At 32.7% G+C, this 22,735-nt stretch overlaps 1 protein-coding gene across 2 annotated transcripts in view; it reads right to left on the bottom strand.

Annotated features, from left to right (window-relative positions):
- The window catches only part of LOC148626781 (cortactin-binding protein 2-like), a 45,711-nt gene extending 26,345 nt beyond the window's left edge, over positions 1 to 19,366 (bottom strand). Inside the window, exons 1-5 of one of the 2 annotated variants that reach the window (XM_088589668.1) lie at positions 19,080 to 19,366; positions 11,314 to 11,415; positions 10,776 to 11,015; positions 10,234 to 10,341; positions 3,877 to 4,644 (exon numbers count right to left, since the gene is read on the bottom strand). In XM_088589668.1, coding sequence (XP_088445794.1) covers positions 3,877 to 4,644; positions 10,234 to 10,341; positions 10,776 to 11,015; positions 11,314 to 11,415; positions 19,080 to 19,157 — 1,296 coding nt within the window. In that variant the 5' untranslated portion in view covers positions 19,158 to 19,366. Of the gene's footprint in view, positions 1 to 3,618; positions 4,645 to 10,233; positions 10,342 to 10,775; positions 11,016 to 11,313; positions 11,416 to 19,079 lie in introns of both variants that reach the window. The other variant, XM_088589588.1, reaches the window with a different exon arrangement.
- Positions 19,367 to 22,735: the final 3,369 nt, after the last annotated feature.

Consider the following 22,735-nt stretch of genomic DNA (forward strand, 5'->3'; position numbering starts at 1 on the left):
CACATATTTTTCTATATGGCCTATCAGCTGGATCTTATTGACAGTTTATTACTTCCAACATTTCACACTAATGTACAAAATTGTGATTTCTATGATACATTAACTGTTTAATTGCAACAATTTGGTTCTACTTATATACCATAAACTACCAGACTTTTTTTCTAATGATTACCATATCAAAAATGAAGACAAACTGATTGTAAAATTATTAACTCAATAGTGGTTTAAAGAAAAATTTTATTGTTGTCTGGGCAACATATCATTCAATACTGTCATTAACTATACACATACATAATGTACATGTAATAACATGGAGATTTCGGTCAATGGTATAAATAAATAAAACGATTATCTTAACTATTGTTGTTCTGATATAAGCTATAATTAATTACATGTATATGAAAAATATAAAGCAACTCAAAAAATGTATTTACTAAATATACATTTAGAACACCACACCAAGTAATTTTTGATCTTTAAATTTCTGGATGTAGAAAATAGTGACCAAGGACAATCTGCAATAATATTTTGATAAGTCCCTTTTTCGAAGGTGTGAGTTTTTTTTTAAAGTCAAGCTCTCATAATTTTATTTTTTAAATTAAATGAAATGCACAATTATCCATTGACAAGGAAACATGAATCATAAAAATAAGGGGTGTGTAGGAAGGAGTAGAATATTTTTATTTTATAAACTTTATCTGTATAAAATTGATGAGACAAGATATAAAAAAAAAACTATTGACATGGAAACTTTTTTTTGTTACAACTGTAAGATGAATTATTGTACATCATCTTATACATGTACATGTAAGTTAAAAATATATGTACAATTTAAAAGGCCCTGGACCATAGCTAATGACCAAAACATCAGGAACTGGTTGCTCCATTGTCAACAGAATTAAAAATTCAAACATCCCCTTATAAAGCACAAGTACAAGTATGGTTACATGGTCTAAATACTTGTACCAATTAAAAATCACTGAAAAATCTGTTTAATGTAAAGTGAATTATAGTAGACACTGTACATGTACAATAAAAATAAGCACTTTTTCTTATACACGTGTACCTATACAAAGATTTTTTTTTACAAATGTACTTGTATTACACTTCAAATGTACATGTAGTACAGTCTTCACTTGTTTTAATACCTTTTGTGAGTGAAGATTTAATCATCTGCATGTAACAATAAAATTTTGTTCCCACAGAAATCTATCTTACACAATAAATAACCTCAATTTTAATTTCTCCACTCTTCACAGCAGTCACACAGTTCAATGATTTTTATTTATTTTTTTCTGTATACCAGTATACATGTAACTGAAATGTTATTATTTTTCAAGAATCATTTAATATATTTTTGGATGATGGCAAAATAAGTAAACAATACACATTTGAAATGGTGGCGCCACTGTGTTGGGTGGAGACACTGTGACTCCACTCAGATAATCTCCAATGTGGAGAGTAAAGAAATTAAAATAAGTGTTGACAGCTGTGTACCTGATCTTAAAATTAATGAAATTATCCACTTCAGAGAGCCTGAATTGCTCATCTTGAAATACCAGAAATCTTTTAGTCCAAAGGCAATCCTTCAATCCTTTCCAAACAGAAATTTTGAAAAGCTCTTCAAGCTGAAGTTAAGGAATTACATTTATTTTCCTGTATCACTTTAAGAAACAAGCAGAAATACATTGTAGTAAGTTACACCCCAATGTTCTAAAAAAAAAAATACACACTATTTTTAAGAGATTCCCTTGTGACCAAATTTGTTTACAATCCACTATGTGGTTTCAGAGGACATTTTGTTTAAAAAAAGTGAACAACATATTATGACAACTAACACAAAGTGTTGGCAAAAACTCAGACCATGGAAGTAAAAATGGGCAAGAATAAGTTCATCATGTTGATAATAAGGAACAATGAGATGTAGGATTCTATACAACCTTTTGTAAACAACCATTTACTACTTCAAGGTAAATCAAATAAAAGTAAATATGAAATATCTATTGAGTTGATGAGACTGGATTCTATATTGACAAAAACATTTTTTTTTATCATATATACTCGCCTATAAGTCAGATTTTTGGGACTAAATTTTTAACTGCTGGGAAGGGTTCCGACTTACTGACGAAATCTCGACAATGAACTATAATTTTCAGCTTGAAAATGTCAAAGCTTGATAATTGACATGAGAGTGACACTAACAATGAACAGCCAGACCGGCGCCATTTACCCCAATGTTAATTAAATTGTAAACTCCAGTTTTAGGAAGACTGTCTTCATCATCTACCTTTTACAGCTAAAATATGATGAGTAAAACAATATTTATTGTTTAGTCTTTATTTTGCCACAATACTGATTTTATTCATATTTTCCACTCATCCATTTTGTGTATTGATTTTTACCTGTGTACACTCATATAGCCAAAAACTGAAAGGGGTAATAGAAACATAACCCAATAACATTATCATACCATAATTCATGACAAAAGTAATAAATATTTTAGTTGGTAATTACAATTCCTTTTTACGAACTTCTTTTTCTTCAAGATAAATCCTCTTACTTACTGAAATATCTTCAAGAGTTGTTAGAGTATCATAAACTTTCTGTTTTATTCTTTGTTGTTCACTATATTTACGATTTTAATTTGGGTTATTGGTTGTGAATTAGAATGAATGAGAAAATGGCTGTATCAAACCAATCCACATGGCTTGTCAAGAATTTAATTACTTGCTACTATAAAAACAGCTCTGGCTTGGAATTATTTATTTTAATATTTAGTGAAGTTATCAAAACAAATAGGTATACTCATTGTAATTAGGGGTAAGAAATATTAGCGATACAGCTGTCAGAAATCAGTCAGACTTATAAGCGGGTCAAAGTTAGGTTCCAGAAATTTTGGGCTGAAGAGGGTGGTCCGACTTGTAGGTGGAATGACTTATATTTGAGTATATATGGTACATGTACTTCATAAAAACCCATATGAACATAATTATTTGTATGACAATACACCTTACCAGAGATAGTTAATCCTAGATGACATACAGTATAATATGATGTGTTGTAATATAACATGATGTGATGCTTGTATGATCTAAGCTCAAGTTTGTACTCACATGCAAACACGTGCACGACCAACGCTAATGGATTTCTGTGAACATAGCTGAATGAAGGGACTGTGAAAAAAAACTTTGTCAAAAACCTGCATCAACAAACTAATGCAAACACACACAAATAAAAAAAGAAACATATTGCACTTCATTGTATCTGATACTGAGATGTTGAACCAACATTTCCATCATTTTGTATGTGAATACGTGTACATGCATCAATCTTTAATTAATATTGTGATTTTCCGTCCATTTTCTGAGAAACAAATTCATCTAAAATGCAGGTTCATAAAAAAATTTGGATGTAAATCTGAAGATAAAGAGACTGTCTTGATATTGTTATTTAGTAATGATCATAATGCAATAATAAAAGACCTGAACACACAATAAAAATATCTGGATTTACTGTATAAAAGCAACATCTCGACAGTCTCCCCACTTGGTAAAATCATTCCAAAAAAGGACTACAAACGAACAAGAAACCATCCCTTCATTTAGCATTCACACAAACCTGTGTGGTCGGTTTTCTGACCGAGGTTGATTCGGTTGGTGTGCTGTGTACCACACTGACAGGTATATGTACTGCCTTTGGTGATCGCGATGCCCCGTCTTTGGTCAATGAGATACCCACCTTGGGTGGGGGAGCTGGTTTTGAGGTTGCAACGGCAGAAAGAACAGGTTTATTAGGTGGTAATGGTGGTGGAGTTCCCCGTCCAGCCAACCCTGTCTTCCTAGGTGATGAAAGACTAACATTAGGACTGACACTTACGGTTAATACTTTACCACCTCCAGTGGCAATAGTTGCTGAAGTTACTGGTATTGTTTTTGTTCTATCAACATTGGACTTATCATTGGCCACAGCTCCAACTGGTGCAAATCGAACATCAGAATTATTTTTCCTTACATATGATTCCCTAGACCTATCAGGAGACATTGTTATAGAGCGAACTTTCCTCTGAACATCACTGTCACTGTAACCAGGAGACATAACTCTGTTTGAAGTGTCCGTTATCACATTCATATCCATTTTTGGCACAGTTTTAGGGTTGCTAGCTGCAACCTCTGCTGACTGCCGAGGTGACGAGGTTGAACGAATTTCAATACTTTGTATAGCATCTCTATGACTATGTTTTTGTAGAGATTCAATTTGTTTCCTAAGAGAATCTATTTCTAGCTGAAGGTCCCTATTTTTAGTTTCTTCTTTGGCTAGTTTGCCTTTCAATTGCTCTCGTTCTACATCAAAGTCACTTAGTTGTTTTTCCATTACAGCTTCCATTTTAAGGGACTTCTTACTTTCCTCCACTAATCCTTCTACTACATTTACATGTCTATTTTTTTCTTCTTTCAAAGCTTGTTCGTACTTTTTAAGTTTTTCCCTGTCCAGAATTAATTTTTCTACTAGTTTCTTTTGTTCTTTAATTAACATGACTGCCACTTGTTTATGCTTAACAGAGTTTGATCGTTCTTCTTCCAAACTTGCCAAAGTCTTCTTTAGATCTTTTTCTATCTTCTTGTTCTGATTTTTTTCATAATCTATCTACAAGACATAAAAACGATGTCATAAATTAGGCAACACTGATAACCAAGTAAAGCCTGTTGTTTTTTTAAGTTAAATATAATAATATACTTCCAGAAAAACTACTAAAACTGCAGTAGACATAGAAAGTAACAAATTCATTCATATTTTTTTTTAATAATCCAAACAATGATCTTACACCATCAATTTGGACTTCCAGGGAGTCTCTAACCACTTCATCAGAAATTTCTGTCAAAACTCTTCAGGGTGAGAAATAAATACTTATCAAGCAAAAAAAAAAAAAAAAACAATGGTTATTGCATATACAGTATTTTCATCTGAAATTTCTACTGTAGGATTGTTTATGATGGCTTCATTCCGGATGAGAAATAAAAAGTTGTCAGGCAGAAAAAAAAAAACAACGGTAATTGCATATGAAGTATTTTATAGGAATTAGACTTGGATGAACTTATAAGACTTCTCTTTTAACTTTTGGCTGATGTAATACACTGTCACAAGACAAGTTTTTACTTACGAAATAGAGTGAAAGACAAAAGATCTGAGATTCATATCTTATTTTTAAAGAGTACCCAACTAAGTCATATAACACTGAGGAAGGCAGACAGAAAAAAAGGAGATTTACGCGTCTTTTGACTGACAATAAGTGAATAAACATTTGATACCAATTTTCGTGGATTAGGGAAGAAACACAAGATCGTGGATTCTTGAAGTTTTCAGTATACAATCCATGTGTCCTTTTCATTGGGAACCAAATGTCATGGTTTGGCCTACCCACTAAAACCACGAAAATTGGTACTCCATAAACTATAGTACTTTCAGAGTCTTTTCTTGACTATCTGTAAAAATATAAATAGCTAATGGCTCATTAGGGGTTTCATCTCTTTTCATCTGAACACATACAATTAAACTGGGGATATACAGTGATCACAATGCGGATTTTAATTTCTCACCTAAATATGGTTGAGAAAAATTGCATTCTCAACGATCTCCACGCGTCCCATCACCGGTTGAGTCGCAGTAACAGAGTCGCAACGATCAGCTGAGAAACGGCGAGTGCCGGTTGATACTAATTCACCAATTCGCAAACTATGTGTAGACATAAAGGGTTGTTAATTGCAGTGTGAATTAAAATGACAGGAAACTGATTTGCCCTCGGGTAATATTCAATTATCTAAAATTTACGGGTGTGTGAACGTTGTAGCTAAGTTATTTGTTCAACAATTAATTTTGACTTCGATTGACGAGTTAGCTGACTCTTTGATCTTTATTAGGAAGATTGTAGTTATAAACAGTATTTTTAATTTCAATTACGAATCAGGGTACAAATTAGATGGCTGATTTTTAAACTAATATTATTGAAAAATGTAAATTTTTAGTATTTGGACCGTTTGACTAATAATGCTGTAAACGGTGACTAAACAAATTTACGGTTAATACTTTATTTTGTTTTTCTTTCTAAATCAATGTGAAGCAGTAGCTCAAACTAATATACATATAGTACATGAAAAGTCAATTCGCCGAAGCACTGTTTATTTCCGTAGTCCCCTAGCTACTTGGTTATTTTGAAACGCGCATCTTTGGCGGGGCAAATCTATTTCTGTAAATTTAAATGTAATTAAAACAGATTTTGGTTGTATACATACATTATTTGTTTGAGAATTTTCTGCATATAAAAACATAGACAGTTTTGAAGTTGTTCCGGGATTGAAATTGTTCAGCTGTAAGATCACGATTTTAGAAGTTTGATTTCGAAATCATTTGCTACACCGTCTTTAAAACAAAAAGTGGAATATGATGTTTTACTACAACATTATACGTAGTAAATATTGTTGAAGAGTTTTTATATGGTTGTAACCAAGTTACGTCATGTATTTAAATATTCTGCGGGTTGTCATGTGAAAATACAAGTTTTTAAAAGTATTAAAACATGTAAAATAATTTTGTCCTCATTTTGTAAATCTGTCCTGGGTTCCGCAATACTTTGCGAAAACAAGCAAAGTTATTATGAAGTTTAGGATAAAAAAATAATAGCCGGTAGAGTACAAGAATATTGGAATCTTTTAAAATATTGGTGTGAATTCTTTCTTTTTTTTACAAAATATAGATAAATTGTAATCAATTTCATTATTCCGAAGTTAAATAAATCTAGTATAGTTATAATAACATCTGAAATCACACACGTGTAGTTTAGAGCTGGAGATGTCATGCGTCATTCCTTGTAACAGGATCTTTAGCGCCAACGGAATAAAATATATATCATAAGAGCCACATCATTGGCACAATAGACCTGTAATTTACATGGAGGTCTTGGTTGGAACTAAACATAGTAATATTCAAAATACATGTACTCCAAAAGATTGAGTTATTGTTAACAATAATTCATATTTATTGCAGATTAGGTGCACCAAGGACATTCTATTTAGTTAATTATTGTGACTTAGGTGATTTATTGCTATAGAAAATACAAATTTAATGCTGTTTCACTTAATTTGAAAAGCCTATAATACGTTAATTTTGTCCAAATTTTATGCAAAATTACCAAATCTGCCACTTAATTTATTTCATTTACACTGCGTGCGCTGCTTCATAAATATCTTCATCCATTAGTTATATATAATAATTCATTCTTCAAGAAACATAATATAGTTAGAACTTTGTAATATATTGCAACCATGACAATTCCCGGGCGATTTGGCTAACTAAATTCTACTTAAATACTGAAAATACGGGGGCATGTTTACGGCAATATGTTGGTCGGAAGTAATGTTACATATGCATTGCTTTCCACAGGATCAAACATTGTACGGAGTTTAAACATTTATTACTTCAAGTTGTATCTATGAATATTATATTCATATAAAATTTCTTCATCCGTTTATTAAAACCAAGGATATTTATAGAAGGTGGCAGAACTATGGACACATGAAGCATCCTGATATAATATAGCATATATGCAAAAAAATATAATGATAAAATAATAGTAAATTGGATTTATTTATTTTAACAGAAGCCTGTAATCCTTTCCAATGTGGTAGCAGTTTACAGTGTCCAAAAATAGAAAAATAGTTTGCACCAGTTACCTCTCCTGCATTGCGACCAGCTGTGCTGTGTACAGTGATATTAGTGTCTCAGTAAGCTTCTTCGTAAAGCTGCGTAAGACATCTTGTACATTTTTGTGATATGGCAAAGCATTGTTACATACAACTCAAACAGCATTCTTTATTAGGACTATGTATATTGACAGAACTGACAGGTGAGCTGTGTAATGTTTAAATACACACACCGCGAGCACACACCACGTGTTGATTGATTGATGCTCCAGGGCACCATCTGTTACATAAATGAAATACACATCCTGTTCCTAATCATGCAGAGCTTGTGGGGGGGGGGGGGTGAATTTCGATGTAGTAGGGCTGAGTCGCTGTGCTGTTCCACCTCTAGTGTTCACGATGTTTTGGGGGGAAAATTAAACGCAATTCTAATTTAATTTGTATATAATGTTATATATATGTGTGATATATGCAAACATGCCATAAGTTGGGGAACTATTGCTTGTTTACAAAAACAATGCATGTGTTTTATATTATTCTTTTTCCGTTGTGCAACAAAACTTTTTTGTAGCAATAAAAAATTTGAACCATATATCTGATTTTCCCAGCACACAAAAAGGACAACTCAAATATGTATGTCAGTTATTTTATAATTTAAAAAATCGCAATTTTAATGAATCATACTATAATAACATATACATGTATGTTATATTTTTTCTATTTTAAGATAGACGGAATATGTATTGATTTGATAGTTGGATACTTTTACCTACTTTATTGAAAATAATGTTTTAAAATTGAAATAAAAAATACTAATACTGGGATATCAGCAATTTTTGAGTTCAAGGGAGCTCATGTGTGTCTTATCACTCAGTATATCTAGATATTCCTTCCTTTAAATAGGCATTTCTTGTAATGTCTTTCCGTAGCCAAATACAACTCTGATCTCACTGCCTTAACTAATTAACTAATTGGTAAAGCAATGCATAATTACGTATGTCATAGACTATATATATTATTGTACTTGGCAACAGATATATTAACTGGGATTTCTGACTAATTCTTTTGTTGTATAAGTTTATCTTCAATGTACTCTGTGCATGACAGTCATGTATAATACTGTCCACCTTGCAAGATTTATTCTACACTAAATCCAAATGAAAGGAGAAGTCCCAAAAGTTGAAAGTTACTATAATACCTATAGAACTTTCAAATTATGTAAGGCTGTCCTACGGCCAGTAAACAATTATCTAAGTCTACTTCCAAAATTTTAGCCTCTTTTATTAATACGACTACGTAAAGACCTTTCTGCTACAGTCTGGACTCACGGTTTTTTTTTAAGCACTTCAGAAAGCTAAATTCTGATCATTCATTACCTGCATAACTTAAAACTTGTAAGCAAGTGTCTCTAAGGTAATTTTTTGAAGAAATAGATAGCAAAATATGTTTCACTTTTTGTTTTATTACTCAATTAATTTTCAAATATAATCTGAAAATTTACGACAAAGTTTCAAATTTATATCTATAAATAATTGTATACATTGATATATCTACACAATATTGTAAGTGCGGTATTATCTGACTTTGTATACACTTATTAATTTACAATTAATTTTTAAAATCTGCGTGCATAATTCTTTATACAATATATATTCAAAAAATTGTTTTTATTTTAGTTTGCTTTTATTCAAATTGAAAACATTGAAATTCAAAGTGTAGATTTGAATAGGAGTAAATAAAGAAAACAAATAGTATTTAAAGCATAAAAAAGATTAAATTGTTGTTTTCTACGTTCTATTAAGCTTTTCAAAACTTGTGAAAATGCGGCACATGTTTAATAGCAATAAATCAATTAACGGTAAGAATGTTTGAATGTGAAGTTAATTGCCGTGTTAATTTCTAATTTGGAAAGAATTATCACCTAATCAGAACACCTGCAAGGTAAAATTTTACAGGTAAGGATTACCTGTAAACAATTAAGAAACATCGTGTTGACGCTCAACAGGTAGAAATTAACTTCGATCAAGTTTGAAGAAAAAAAGTACTACAATCTAATAAAATAAGTAAATTGAGGTGAAGCGCAAGTACAATTAACCTATATTAAAAAAACGAACAGTTTTTTAATTATGGCATTGATATTACCTTCAACAAATTTTTTTTGTTAAACAATAAATCATTTCTCAATTCTATCACATCACAGACTATCAACCAGCGCTCAGCCACGACTCAACCGCGAAACGGTGATTGCAGCGGAGGCCCAATTCTCAATGCAACTCCACCTCAGCCGCGTTTAGGTGAGAAATTAAAATCCTCGTTGTGGCCACTGTAGCAATACCAAAAGTTCATAAGTCAGAGGTTGATTTTGACTGGATTTTAATGAAATTTGAACCAATATCTTCCCATTATTTAAATGTCTAACAGTCAGCACATGTCTACCTTTTCTATGAGAAATATGCAATCTCAAAACATAAATTTGTATTTGTACTAAGACAATTGTACAAAATAATCAGTCTTAAGGTAAGCTAAGCATATAAAATACCTCTTGTTTTAATCGCTCTCTCTCTTTCTCCAGCATGTAAGTAACATCATCTCCCTGTGCAGTATCCTGGGCATGTTTACGTCTCTCATCTTCTAATTCCTGACAGACCTATAAAACACACTAACTGTTAGCAGCCATTTTAATTCATCTTTGACAATATGACGATCAAATTTTTATACATAAAAAAATATTCACCTTTATACTGATTATAGAAAGTGAAATGTTCTCAAATCACAACTTGATTTTACTAATCCAGCAATGAAGTAAAAATTGTCAATACAGAAAGTAAACATCAGACAGAAAAAGAATTGAAATGGTAATATATTAATTCTGTAGAAAAGTAAGATTTTGTTTTAAAGGCAGAAAAATCACTTCTGCAATGATAAGTGCAATTATCAGACATCACTCTTTATTCTGACTTCATAAATAGGGTTAAGGTTGTGACTTCACAGAACTTAAAACAAACTCCTCTGCATTGCTATCTATTCTACTTTAAGTACTTTAGAAGTAAAAATATTGGGAGAAACATTCTTTTTGTCAACCTTGTGATATTTCTTTTCTGCAGTAGACAGCTGTTCTCTCATTTTCATCTGCGCTTTTCTCTGAGTTGCGATAAGATTCTCAAGCTGTGCAAGCTGATTATCATACATAGACTTGATAGCTCCCTCATCAAAACTATTGTCTTTTAAGGTATCTGAATCTCTTTGAAGTGCTAAGAATGGGTCCGTTGTGTTCACCTTTCCATACTTAGCCTGGTATATCAGTTGTTTAGCTTTCTCAGACTGAAGTTAAGAAAACCGATTATTTCAAAGTTTATGCAAACAAGAAATACTGCTAAAATCCTGAAAACTATATTTGCAAAGCATTTTAAAAAAGTTGTCAACACCTTAAAATTTCAATTTAATGTTTTTCTTTTAATCAGGTGTATACAAATGCAGAACAGCACTTTTTATTTTCTATCACCTCTAAAGTTATGGGTCAAGAAGATGTTCCTCATGTACAGACTCAAAATGATTACACCTAAACTCAGAACTAACAAGCATGACTGTCAGAAAGGCAAATTATGTGTAAAATACTTGCCCTCAATGTAGCAATGACAACTTCTCGTGCCTGTAACTCTCCTTCCAAGTAACTCAACAACTTGAGTAAATCATTCTTGCTGAGGTCTACCTTTGGGTGCCTCTGTAAAAAATACAAAAATAGCTAGAAATGTTACCAATTGAAGCTGATTCAAATAAGTCATCAGTTAGATTTATTTAAAAACAAATCAAGCTTAGAAACAAGAGGCTTCCAGGAGCCTGAATCGCTCACCTGGATAAATTTTGCATCTCAAGGGCAATAAATTTAATAAAATTTTGTCCATCAATTTTGATTCAAGAAGACTTTGGTAGGACTTATCACAAGGATCATTTCAGCAATTGAAAGTTTCTTCTACCTAACATAGTTTTCATATTGGCTGAAAACTGTAAAAAAAGAAAAAGAAAAAGTCGCTTTTCACCATTCAAGGGCAATAACTCTTACAAGGAGTCGTATGACAACTTTTATCCCTGGAGACTTTCAGCAATTGAAATAATTTGGCTTAACTTAATGGTTTTGGAGATATAATATTCGAAAAACTGTCTGAACCCTATGTTCTATTTTAGTAACAGCAGCCATGTTTTTCCACAGATTATAAATCCCCTGGTCAGTTCTATACAGGTTACCCCAAGAAACATTCATACCAAGTTTGGTTCTAATTGGTCTGGTAGTGTAAGAAAAGATTTTTGATGGAAATAACATTTATAATAGTAAAAAAAATGCGGAAAAAGACCTAGAACTCCAACATAACAAATTAAAACGAAAATTTGACCACAGTTCAATCTCATCATGCTGAGCACATTTAATCAGTCAGAATTTAACTAAACCAAACGGTTTTGGAGATATATGCGAAAACTGCTGTCTGAACCCTATGTTCTATTTTAGTAACAGCAGCCATGTTTTTCCACAGATTATAAATCCCCTGGTCAGTTCTATACAGGTTACCCCAAGAAACATTCATACCAAGTTTGGTTCTAATTGGTCTGGTAGTGTAAGAAAAGATTTTTGATGGAAATAACATTTATAATAGTAAAAAAAATGCGGAAAAAGACCTAGAACTCCAACATAACAAATTAAAACGAAAATTTGACCACAGTTCAATCTCATCATGCTGAGCACATTTAATCAGTCAGAATTTAACTAAACCAAACGGTTTTGGAGATATATGCGAAAACTGCTGTCTGACTCCTACATGTATGTTCCATTTTTAGTAACGGAAATCATGTTTTTTGATGGATCAAAAATCCCCACATCAGTTTTATGCAGGAAACACCAAGTAGCAAGTTTGGTTCCAATTGGTCAGGTAGTGTCAAAAATTGGCTTAACATAATGGTTTTGGATATATATGTGAAAAACTGTCTGACCCTTAAGTAACTGCCACCATATTTTTCAACGGATCAAAAACCCCATACCAGTTCTATGCAGGATACCCAAAGGAACATTAATACCGAGTTTGGTTCCAGTTGGTCAAGAGGTATCATGGAAGAAGATATTTGAAAGAAATAACATTAAAAATAGCAAAAAAATGTTGAAAAAGGAAAAAGGGCAACAACTCCAACATAACTCGATGGATTAAGGTTCTTAGAATTCTTTCTTTCTTTTGCAAAAATAACTTCACATGTCAAATAGTTTTCTGACATTAAAAACGATGGTACTGTACAGGAGATAAGTCAAGACACAGACTGTGACAGTATGGGATAAGCAACCAACAGTATACCTCTTTTGGGTTGCCTCAATTCTGTCCTAATACATGTACATGCACTTTTCATTTTTTTTGTATTTTATAGAGAAAATATATACATATTAAAAAGTCAATTGTTCCAGAACAAAGGATAGACCTTTTCCCCCAATTCTCTCCCGACAACAATCACGTTCATGATAAATGGCTTACTGTATTCTAGCCTGATACAATGGCTCGACCGATTTTATTTCTAGTATTTATTTTAAAAGGCGAGGTTTTTGACAATTATTAAATTTGCAAAATCGTTCTGCTTCTTATAAGAAAGATGAATTCTGTAGTAACTGTGTTGTAATAAACAATTTTTTTCTGTCAATTTCATCAATACACTTAGTTGAGAACAAAATGAACTTGTGATTTTCATGAAAATAGATAAATTCAAAAGGAGATAATTATGAAGTATCCCAAAACACAAGGTCTCAATTGTCACTTTCAGGTCAAATGGCCACTCCTCTATGAAGAACTAAAAACACTTAACTAGAATTATGCATTGTAAAGATATTATTTGAGTGTGTATTGAACAAATGTGGCCAAAATAAAACTCTGCTTGTAAACTCTAAATTAGTACTTACAAGTCTCTGCAAAAGTATGTGTTTTGTGTATAAGTGTGAATAATGCGCCTCGATTGTGTAAGTTGGAACAACAATGTTGAAAGAAAGTGACTTTACAAAATTACCGTACAATAACTGTTTAAATATTTTGATAACCAAGAAGTCGGTCTCTGTTCTTGCTATTTTAAGGCAACTATAAGGGTCAATGTTAATTGATTCAGTACATGAGTACTTTGATTTTTCTATTTTAATGACAACTGAAAATTATTAATACATGTTTATTTCGTGATATTCTCGCTATGCTATTGTTTAAATGTTAGGCCATGCATGGGGTTGTTTTGCATTTAAAGATCGTTAGTGGTGGTTTTTACTGATAAAAAACTGGACATTCCCGATTTAGGTGCCGATGCCACTTTTTAAAAAATGTATTGGAAGTATACTTTTAAAGAAACTAACATTCACGCATGTATTAACATTATTTATTTATTGTCTTATAATATAGGGTTATTGCATAAATACAGGTGAATACTGTCCTGAGCAGAATATTATATTGCATGAGCTTGCGAGTACAATATAATATTCTGCGAGGGACAATATTCACCAGTATTCATACAATATCCCTTTTATTATATAGTAATAAATATTTCAGTTAACATTATACTAATTTGTTGGATATAATGAATTTTACAACATTATATGTGTTTTATTGCACTAGTTCAAATATGATGCATAATAAATATATGAACTAGTGCAATATGAATTTATGAATGTTTGATAAATTGTAGTAAAACTGAAAGGAATGCATGTTTTGTTTCTATTATTTGAAAGAAAAATGGAATCACAATAACTGTCACCAAACACAGAAATATGTTGAACAGTTCAAAACATATTTTAAGTGAGTTTTATTCCTGGGAACTGTGATAAATCCAGTGGAAGTATTCGCTTGAATTTTTTTACAGGTGGTGGTAACGATTCAAAGTTTGCTGGGTGCTGACGCTGACCTTCACATACAGATTTCTTCTCTTGCTTGTCTATAGTCTTTGACTCCTTGTCTGTCAACATTTAATACAGCACTATTTGCCTCCTCTTGTGGCATTTCTTCAAATTCCGCATTTTGTAACAACCTGTCAATATCCCGTTCAGCCATTTCTTTAAGCAGACGACAACAGTGCAATAAATTTAAAAACATATTCGGAACGTCTCCGAAATTTCCGGATATGAATGAAAGTTTGTATGCAAATACCGGGATATATTGCATGCTTTGTTTTCTATTGATTTGAATAGGAAAATATTTATTACTATATAATAATTAGATTTATCGTATCTCTGTTTAACAGATGTCAAGTCTTACTACGGCTATTTTATAATATTGCACCATGGTTCATCGTTACTCAAGTATGGTACTTGATTTTGTTATTGTTTTTATTTTTAAAGGATAAGTGTGAGAATATTAGAAATGCTAAAATTCATTATAATCTTTTGCAGAATTATTACTTCACTAATATTTTCAAACTAAAATATTTTAATTTGTTCTATTTATCGAAACGGTACACAATGGTGAATACATATTACAATTTTTTGAACACATCGACGAAGGGGAGAGGTAACAAAAAATACTGGAGGTCGCAACGAAAAAATAAAGTTTTAATTAAATTATCCTTGCCGTAGAAAACAATAGTAATCAGTTTGAAATGTAAGAACATACAAGGAAATTTAAACTTCATTACTCATTATTTCCGTGATTCATTTTTCCACTTAAAATTTGGAGATACGGCGCTTTGACCGCATATGTTATGATTATGTAAGCTGTTTCAAACAAAATAAATATTTGTCATGCAACTAAATATGCGTTCATGGATTCATTTGAAGCTTTGAATAAAAGTAGTGAAGGTTTCTGATTAAAAGCAGCGAAGAAATTACCCTTGAGCATGAAACAATCATACTCCATTATCACATTTTCATTACATAAATCATGATTGTTGGATTACTTTAGAAAAACCTTTATCCATATTCTTTTTTTTTAGATTAAGTTTTATAAAACAAATGCACTTATTATGGTAAGAACTGTTGTTTTCAACGTGTGCACCAATTTTCAAAGAGAGAGGTGATATTCAATAACCAAAACGGACAAAGACACCACTAAAGGAATTTGTTGTATACGAATATAGTTGTCAATGTCGGTGGAGAGTTTTCCTATATAGATATATATTTTAAACAGTAAATACCGCGTTACCAGTAGTTATAACTCATACTATAAAGACTTAAAAAAAAAAAAACTACAGCAAAAAAGTGCCTAATAGAGATTCAGAAATGACCATACAAATGAGGTAAAATATCTTATCAAAGTTTGACAAAAGAACCAAGAATGCAAAAACATACTGCAAATCATTTTAGATCAGCAGTGAAGGTCCCAAGTCTATACGACTTACGGTTTAAAGTTTAGTGACCAACCGAATAATTTCATTTTAGGTCGTGAAATCACATAACCAGGGAAACCTCAGATCTTTTCGAAATCTTGTCAAATAGTACTGCCCTTTGTTTCTGAACAATATGGAGCTTTCAGTTTGTGTGTATCTAAAACAGTTGGAGAAATTTTAACAAAATTAGTTTTTCTGCTACGGGGCAGATAACTCTGGACCGACCAGTTATCACGTCTCACACGGTGAATTCCAAAGTCTTCTGTCAGATTGCAAAAGATTGTCAAAATCTTGTCGTGATAAGTTGAGCCAAAACTTTGACAAAATGTCTGGCAGAAAAAAAAGAATAATAATAATAATAATAATAACCAGAAGAAATACAAGGTCTTCCCATCCAAATGGGAACGACCTTAATAAAGAGAATAGATTTGGTGAATATGTCAGAGACAACAAACCAACTGGGATGAAAATGTCAGCCCAAGATCACCTATTGGTCTTCAATGAACGACAAGAAAATCCTCACACCATAAGGCAGGTTGCAGCTGGCCCCAAAACATTATAGACAGGTACAGTGAAGGAGTTGCCTATATACTCAAGTTACTTAACTAGAGCCTCTAAAGAGCCTGAATCGTCCACCTGGTTTGATAAGCAACATTCAATTTTTGTAAAAGCAGTCAAGTAGTGTCAACAGAGATTTTTGAAGGAAATTATAATTAAGATAGTGAAAAAAAATGTCAGATCTACACGAAAATTTGACAACAGATATATCTCATGATGTAATCACTTTTACCTAGGTCAAAATTTTGCTTAACTTTAAGGTTTCAATGATATATGAAAAAAAATTATGTCTGACCCCTATATTCTATTTTTAGTTTGGTTCCAATTGGTTAAGTAGTGTCTGATGAGAAGATTTTTGAAAGAAATAACATTAAAAATAGCCAAAAAAAATGTCAAAAAAGGACAATAACTCCAACATGGCTTAATGGATTAAAACAAAAATGTGCCAACAGATAGATCTCATCATGCTGAACACTTTTATCCTTTGTCAGAATTTGGCTGAAAATTTTAGTTGAGCTGATGAGTAGGGTGGAATCGCAGAGGGGGGTTATTTCAGACTGTACGCGTGTACAAAATGTGCTATAACTGAATCAAGTTTCGTACTTGTCTTTTGGGAGTTGGCAAGTGATTTAACACACACAAGCCTTCCTGATCTAACTACAAAGGGAACTGGTCAAAGAGAAGATATTGCCATTTACATGACAGAAGCAGTTCTGATTAGAAATTTATTTCCTTGAATGGAATGTTTTTATATTGTATGAAGATCTTGCTTAAAATTAATATCAAATTTTGTGTCACAACTTTTAGCACTTGAGATGATGATAAGTATAATACAGTAGTGAGAATTGTTATTCAGTGAGAACTATTTTTTAACCATAACCTGAAGTTTTAAGATGATAATGTGATGTCCAATTCAAAATGATTACAGTGAAATACTATAGGCCCCAAAAATTCTACAAGATGGCTGAAAGGGGGTTTCTGGCATGTGAAAATTCTCAAAAAACTTCCCTTTTGATTTGACTGGTCCATTTGGGAAAATTCCACAACTGAAAGTAATTTGGTATGAGAAACTCCTTAAGCCGAGATAGATAAATCAACATTTCTCATACATGTATATATCTTAAAATATATAAAAGAATACTATCAACACTGAAGATTACTTCTTGTACTGAAGATTTCAAAATATGATGAAGAAAACAGCCGCAATAGATTTTTTAATAACACTCGAAGGTCTGCAAAAATTTTTATGATGGAGTTCAAAATGGTTTACCTTGCTACAATGTACATGCACATAACCTAGATTCTAAAATGCCTAAATGTTCAGAAAAGAGAATGAGCAGGTACCACAGTATAGACCAAAATGTGTAATCCAGCTATAGACGCTGCACATGGTATCAAACTCCCAATGCTTCTTTTAAAACAATATCAAATCTTTCAAAACTTTACATCTTTAAATGAAAATTTTACCTCTGAATGTTTTTTGGAAAATTTGGAAAGGAAAGTGAGAATTAATTCTTAATAGTTCCATATGCTGACTTCCAGTTAGACATTTTAGACCTTTGAAAAACAGAAAATCAGTCAAACAAGATATATCAGTATATTATACATCATTTTCATCAATTAAAACACATTAAAATGGACTTTTAAGGACTTCATTTATTGGGGAACATTACAGGCTGTAGTATCAACTTAAGGCCAGAAAAACCATTAATATCCACTTTGAGCATGTAAAATTGGGAGTTAAAAATTAGCACCCTGGTAGCTTCATTCTCACATACTTGGTAAATGCAATTGAGAACCACATCAGTCTAGTACATGTAGCTAGCTTCAATGATTAAATACAAATCAGATCTTAGCTTTTTCCAAGATAGGGATGATCAGAACATGGCACCCGAATGTTTAAAGAAAATGATGTAATAGGCTTATCAATACTGGACAATTTGACCCAAAGATATTTAGGACTATGACAGTCCATAGTTCCTTATCAAAGCCAGACATTTTGGCCCATACATATTTCAGACTATGACAACAGAATGCATAAAGACAATAAAAACCGTATATCATAACAAATTTTACCATTTTGGAAGTTAAAACCAGGGCTAGAAAAAAATTCATGAAAGGGCTAAAGTGTTTGAATTCACATGATTCTTCAGGAGCATGGAAAATTTCACCTTCCTTATATCATAATAATGAATAATGTGGAATCAGCTTGATAAACACCACAATTAACTCCACCAGCGTAGAGAGCTTCAAATCTGCTCTCATAGACAACCATTATACCAGTTTCTCTCTCCCTTTCAAGTAAAAGCCAGATTTGAATGCTTCAAAGTAAAAAGGTTAGTACTGGTTACACATTTTTTATCCATATAAATTATAATGTACAAGGTTCCCTTGCTTATATTTAACGAAGACATATTTTCTCGGGTTATCATCAAAAAATTGAAGCAATTATTGGTGCCAAGGTGTATATATTAAAAGATTAACAGTTTGTTAAATGTAAATTACCTTCAAAGTGTTAGATTGTAATTTTTCAGGTGTATCGTACAGCCCTGGTTGCTGTTGTCGAACATTCCGACCCGCCATCTTGGCAAGAACAAGGGGCAGAGTAAAGTTGTTTTAAATTAGAGTTTCACAACATTATTTCAATACTGTCAGTTAGAGGCAACATAATAAGTGTGGCACGTGGGCATTTGTGTTCATCTAACTACACTCAAGTGTTTACGCTCCAGGGCATACAATTATTTGCCCTCTTTTGATCGTATTGTTTGCAGAAATTTAATATTTGGTCACGTGACTACATGTTTATGGTATTTTCTTTGTTTTCGAATTAGCCAGATTGAGAAGTTTCTGAAGAAAATACACATCGTCTTGGCATAAAATAAAACAATAGAAATATTTTTTTATAATAAAAAAAATCGAATATCTATGACAAACATCAATATATTCGAAACAATGGTTAAAAATTATATGCTTTAGAAGCATATTCTAAAACTTGAGTCATGAAAAATGACGGGTAAATATTCGGAAATGGCAAATGTAGATAAAGTCAACCATATAAATTTCTAAAATCGAAGAACTCGATAGGGAAAAGTGATTTCCTTACACCGGTAAATCGGCCAGCTTAAATATCATATTTAAAATACGTTGACTGCTCTGTTTTAAAATAACAAGAATGTGAAATATGCTATACGGAGTCCGAGTTACTTAGTATATATTATTTTGGTTATTTTATGTTCCTTGTATTTTTTTGTCTGTTTTTCTGTTTTCCATGTCTGGTCTTTGTCCCTAGATTACATTCTTTTGATTTTCGCCAGAATCTTGGTTCCTTGAAAATCTTACTCATTCTACAAAAAAATAAGGAACATAAAATAACCAAAATAATATATACAAAATAACTCGGACTCCATTAACAGCTCGGGGAGCGTGGACCAGGTGCGCTGGTAGGGTAAGCGTCCTCTGCTTTTCTAGAAACACCCGCCGAGTTTACCATAAAAAATCCAGGGTAGATGAAAGAGGAGAGGAAAACTATAAAACTATGACACGTTGATCAAATCAGTTTTCATAGTGCAGATCGAATGATACGCCGTAACGATCCACGAGTTCATGATGACTACCATAAAACTTCTGTAGTGATCAGGGGCGTAGCTAGGCCTGTTTTATTTGTACGCAAAATTACGGCGAGGGGTCTGGGTGGTCGCTCAAGGCCCCCAGTGAGTCATTGCATAAAACCTCTATTTCATCTTTAAAATGTGTGTTTTTATTTTGGTTACTTTTTCCGAAAGTACGCAACTGCGTATTTGCGTATAGGCAACTACGCCCCTGGTGATGACTTCAATCTTGAAGCAACATAACCATGTTCCAGAAGCCTATTTGTAAAGAGTCTAGCGCCATACAAAAAGTATGCGTAGTTATGGCAAGCTCTGGCGTAACGTAAAAGCAAATACAGTCTCAGTGATTCATTTGTTTTTAATTTCACGTGTGTGCGTTTATGGTTATTTGAGGTCCAGGAATGTTATATATTTTTTGCTATTTAGTCTTTGTTCCTAAATGTCTATCTGTATTAGCATGACTTGTATTCAAATGTGATATTATTTGGTTTAATTTTGTAAAAATTAAAAACAAAACAAAACAAACAAAAAAGAAAAAAGAAAAACGAGAAAAAAGGAAAAAACATCAAAGCTAGTTCTGATTCTTTTAACTTGTACACCTTCCTCTAAACACTTAACAAGTTTAAAAATGGATGGGCAAAGCTGTTACCTTAATGGAAAAAAAATGTTATTCGAATTTGAAAACTATGCTCAACTTCTAGGGGGCTCCCGCCCCTAGACCCTTGCTTACATATCTTAATTTTCCAGCTACGCTGCTGCGTATGAGTTGAGATATGAAAACTCCATACGCAGGTGCTGAAGGGATGTTGCCACAGATGAAAGGAAAGTTGACAATTCTGGAATGGAAAGTCATCACGTTTGTCTTAAAGTTTGGTCAATAGTTTTCATTCACCATCGATCTCTGAGTGTAAGTCAAGATATGAGGCTGACTTCACAGTGTCTGTAGTATCCTTTATCTCAAGTTCTTTTGGGTAGATGCGATGTATCAAATCCCCGAAACTAGGATTGTTTAAAGATAATACGTAATATATATGGCGGAAACTGAGATTAAAGGATCTAGCTAAACAATATACTTTCTTTCGGATCAGATCAGCTATAAAGTCAGCCTCATAAGACTGAGGGAATAGGTCAGCAAGTAAAGGAGCACAATTGTTCCCACTGGAATGCCGACCGTTTGTTGAAAAACGCATCCAGCATACTGGACAAATATGTTGTCGATGAAAAAATTCCAGCATTTTGAAAACATCCTCTTCTGTATATTTGGAAGATGATTTGGAATTATTTTATTACGAAGTATGATGAATCTCTACCAAGAACTTTATATTTGTATCAAGGTGTACCATTTTTTTTTTTTTTTTTTTGAGAAACAACGATGTATAATGTTTTTAAGTCGGGGTTTTAACTGAGTATGGGGAATAGAAGTATACAGTGTTGAAATAGGCTTTAATGCTATTATATTCTGGTAATAATCTTGAATTGCGGGTCTCCAGAACATCTTTCGAATTTCTCAGGATCCACATTGAATTAATATTACTACGGGAGTGACAAGTGTTGTGGTAGGACTGTATACCATTTTTGACAGCTGTGAGTATAGAAGTAAAAAGTTTTGAAAGAAGTTTGATGGTACATTTTGCAGATCCAACTATGTAACGTTGTTTGCTTGGATTCTCGTGGAGTTTAGAAATCCAGTACATAGACGGTAAATCACAATCATCGTCTTTGGTAGAGAGACCAAAAGAGGATTGCAGAAATTTATGGTTTTCCCCAATCTCTTCTTTGGAGACTGTAGTGACAGTATAGGTCTTATCACTGCTATTATTTTCTACGTCTACCTCTTATAATAAACATTGGTTGTAATACGTTTTGCAGACAAAAGCAATGCTGTTTTGGGCTTTGTCTGCTGGTACGACAACATATTTGTCATGTATAATAGACGATGTTTTTGCTACATCGGGGTCTTTGATGTAGCATTGACACTCATTGACCTACTTAAAACTTTCATTCGTCTCTAAATTAAAGACCTCATGTCCTTCACACACTCTGACAGAGAATCAATGTCTTCTTGTTCTCGTTTTATTCAATTTTCTTCCGTAGTTCTCCATGACATCCATAAGAACTTTAAAGGTATGATTCCAATTTATGGAGCGTGGTTCACGGTACTTGGGACCTTGAAAAAGGACCTTGCGCAGATGTTCGTATTCGGTTATGCTTAAATCTCCCGTGACGACGTGACCGGAAGGATTATTTGAATAAATGAATAAAACAATTTTTGCACGTACATTAAGCCTAGAAACCACAAATGTCACATCCCATAGCCTTCTATGCTAATTTCACAATATTCAATAGCTTCTCTGGACTTTACCTTAACTTTAACCTGCAGAGGACTATATATCAGCATGATTCTACAGCTCACAATCCTCAGAATGGCATGTGGGGTTAGTAGACTTGCAGTGCAGTACTCGTCACCGGAAGTGAAGGATGTATAAATAGCATGGGAAATCCCAGTGTTTTCACACGATAGTGTATATTTAGAAATCATTATGGAGATTAGGC

The sequence above is a fragment of the Perna viridis genome, chromosome 1 (assembly GCF_037379345.1).
Source record: "Perna viridis isolate PV_CMFRI_1.1 ecotype Kerala chromosome 1, ASM3737934v1, whole genome shotgun sequence".
In the NCBI taxonomy this organism is placed as follows: Eukaryota; Metazoa; Mollusca; class Bivalvia; order Mytilida; family Mytilidae; genus Perna; species Perna viridis.